Consider the following 2,962-nt stretch of genomic DNA (forward strand, 5'->3'; position numbering starts at 1 on the left):
ATCATCTGCTCCCTTTCTGTACACAAATATACTCCAGACTAAAAAGGCAACAAACCTTCAGTACCTGCTTTAAGTGCATGTGGTCAAGCTAAGGAGAAAGTTCTGTTTTGCTCCCTTATATTGTTCTTTGATATTCTTTCGATTTCAAAATGGGCTACAGCTTAAAAGTACAAGTGATCTTGAAGGTACAACATATATGCATGAATTTCAGATCAATAAGCATAGTGGTATCAAATATGAGAACAGGTTATAGTAAAGGGAAGGACTGAATATCTTAAAAGGATGGAGCCACCACTGAACTGGAAGAGGGAATAAGTGGGTGAAGCTGAGGCCCTGGTGAAGGAAAACAATATTTCAATGTTTCGAAGTGCTGATCCCAGGCACCTCAGTATATGTGAATGCATAGAAGCTGTTTGCAGATATATTTAACATTCTTTGTGCTAATATAAGCATATGCTTTAGCAGAAAGTATGTGAAATTTCCCAATATTTATATATCCTAGGCTTGGATAAAAGCCTTTCAGGGCCAAGTGCCATCTCCAGAGAGTTATTGAACAGTATGACCAGTAGACTTCTCTGTATAATTTTGATAGCACTTTAAAAAATGGTAAGGTTCAGTGGGTGAACACTAAGGATGTTATGGTAAGTAAAATAAGCAAGTCACAGAAAAACAAGTACAGTATGATTCCACTTATAGGAGGTGTCTAAAGTAGTCAAATTTATGGAAACAAAGTAGACTGGTGATTATCAGGGTCTGTGGGCTGGGTGGAGGATGTTGTTGCTTAATGGGCATAGAGTGTCAGAGCTGCAACATGGAAAAGTTCTGAAGATCTTTCCACAACAGTGTCAACATACTTTAAAGTACTGAAGTAGATACTTACAAAGGTTAATACAGTGAATATTACATCACATGTTTTTTTTCTATAATGAAAAAAATGGGAATATTTGGAAGAGAAGTAAACCTAATCTGACTTGAAAAAAAAAGAAATTCTATGTTTGATAAGGTCCATAAACTCTCTTTTACCACAACTGCCTACTTCTGATGTTAATATTGTCCAGTTTCATTGATCTCAAACTCATCTGCACCCTATCTTGTCATTTTTCCTTCTTAATTCAGTCACAGCTCATGTTTCAGAAATTCTTATTCCTAGATAATGATCCACTGAATAACAACAGTTTTCTCCGAACCCTATGCTATAAGGATACATTGTATGAAGAGAAGAATATAAAAAATGATCATGAAAGAGAGATGAAAATTCTCTATGTGGGAAGACAGGGTAAGATATAATATGCACAACTATCTAATTTCCCTTTGGAGGTAATGAAATGAATTCATTTCCACTAACTGTCTCTCTGCCTTTGCAAATAAGTATACGTTCTTGCTTGTGTATTGTGTTTCTCCCTGCAGGTACTTGCCTAATTCCCCTATAATTTTAGTTGATAAGAGAGTATCTTGCTAGTTACAGTCACGATATGATATATTGACTTCTGTTTATATCACCACCACCACCACCACGATCATCATCTTGGAAGTGTGAAGAATTGGATAACCAGATAGTTTTCATTTTTAGGGTGAATGGTGCTAATTAATACCACGATCATCCAGAATAATCATCATTTCTTTCTTATTTTCTTAGTGCCCATAATTTCAACCACAGCCCAGTTGGGTGGATAAATGGAAGGGGGAAATCACTCGGCTGTGTCTGAGTTTGTGCTTTTGGGACTCACCCACTCATGGGAGATCCAGCTTGTCCTCCTGGTATTTTCCTCTGTGCTCTATGTGGCAAGCATGACTGGAAACATCCTCATTATGTTTTCTGTGATCACTGATCCTCATTTACACACCCCCATGTACTTCCTACTGGCCAATCTCTCCTTCGTTGACTTGGGAGTTTGCTCCACTGGTTGCCCCAAGATGATTTATGACCTCTTCAGAAACCCTAAAGTCATCTCTTTTGGAGGTTGTATTGCTCAGATCTTCTGCATCCACTTCTTTGGTATTACAGAGATGATTTTGCTCATCATCATGGCTATTGACAGATATGTGGCCATATGTAAGCCTCTGAACTATCTGACCATTATGACCTCACGGAAGTGCATTTTGTTTATAGCTGCTGCCTGGGCATTTGGCACCAGTTTCTCATTGTTGCTACTAGCACTTATTGTTAACTTGCCCTTCTGTGGTCCTAATATAGTGGACAGCTTTTACTGTGACCTTCCTCGGCTCCTCAGACTGGCCTGTACAGACACCTCCAGATTGCAGTTCATAGTCTATGCCAATAATGGGGTAATTTGTGTTGTCTCTTTCTTTGCACTCATCATTGGCTACATTGTCATCCTGTTTACTGTTTGGAAACACTCCTCAGGTGGTTCACACAAGGCCCTCTCCACTTTGTCAGCTCACATCACTGTAGTCTTTTTGTACTTTGTACCAATCATGTTTCTCTATACTTGGCCAAACCCCAATTCACATATGGACAAGTTTGTTACACTCTCTACTGCTGTGCTCACTCCTTTTTTAAATGCAGTTGTCTACACATTTAGGAATAAGGAGATGAAGGCAGCAATAAAGAGATCTTTCAGACAATTAGTGATTTTTAGAAAGATTTCATAAATAATGTTATAAGGTCATTATCATCATGTAGCCCGTGTCTGGGATTCTAGTGTCATTTTTTGTAATGTATCAGTAATTCATTTGTATCACCACACTCTTTATGAATGCTGTTATTTTCTAAGAAGGATCAATATTTGGAGAAATAAAACTTTAATTCGAAAGTTATGTTGATCAATACACGGTTTCGCATATGTGTACTAATTATCAGAATTTCTTCCTGATTGGTTTCTTTGCTTTCCATTTTTCTGAAGATTTTTGAGTTATCGTTGTCTTCAATTTACCAATATTTTCTCATAATCTGACTCTTGAGGCAACCAAGATGCTAATTATTCACTTGCAAATGGTAATT

The 2,962-nt window shown here is 37.5% G+C and overlaps 1 protein-coding gene across 1 annotated transcript; it reads left to right on the forward strand.

Moving 5' to 3' along the window:
• The first annotated feature begins 1,674 nt into the window (after positions 1-1,674).
• LOC118994663 (olfactory receptor 4F3/4F16/4F29-like) lies at positions 1,675-2,625 on the forward strand. The gene has a single exon (XM_037057346.1). The coding sequence runs from the start codon at positions 1,675-1,677 to the stop codon at positions 2,611-2,613; it is 939 nt and encodes a 312-aa protein (XP_036913241.1). The 3' UTR covers positions 2,614-2,625.
• The last annotated feature ends 337 nt before the right edge of the window (positions 2,626-2,962 follow it).

Source organism: Sturnira hondurensis, unplaced genomic scaffold (genome assembly GCF_014824575.4).
Source record: "Sturnira hondurensis isolate 20B ecotype Veracruz unplaced genomic scaffold, ASM1482457v3 Scaffold0000925, whole genome shotgun sequence".
Classification (NCBI taxonomy): domain Eukaryota; kingdom Metazoa; phylum Chordata; class Mammalia; order Chiroptera; family Phyllostomidae; genus Sturnira; species Sturnira hondurensis.

Coding starts and splice junctions, on each gene's coding strand:
- LOC118994663 (XM_037057346.1), top strand. CDS start 1,675: ATGGAAGGGGGAAATCACTCGGCTGTGTCTGAGTTTGTGCTTTTGGGA.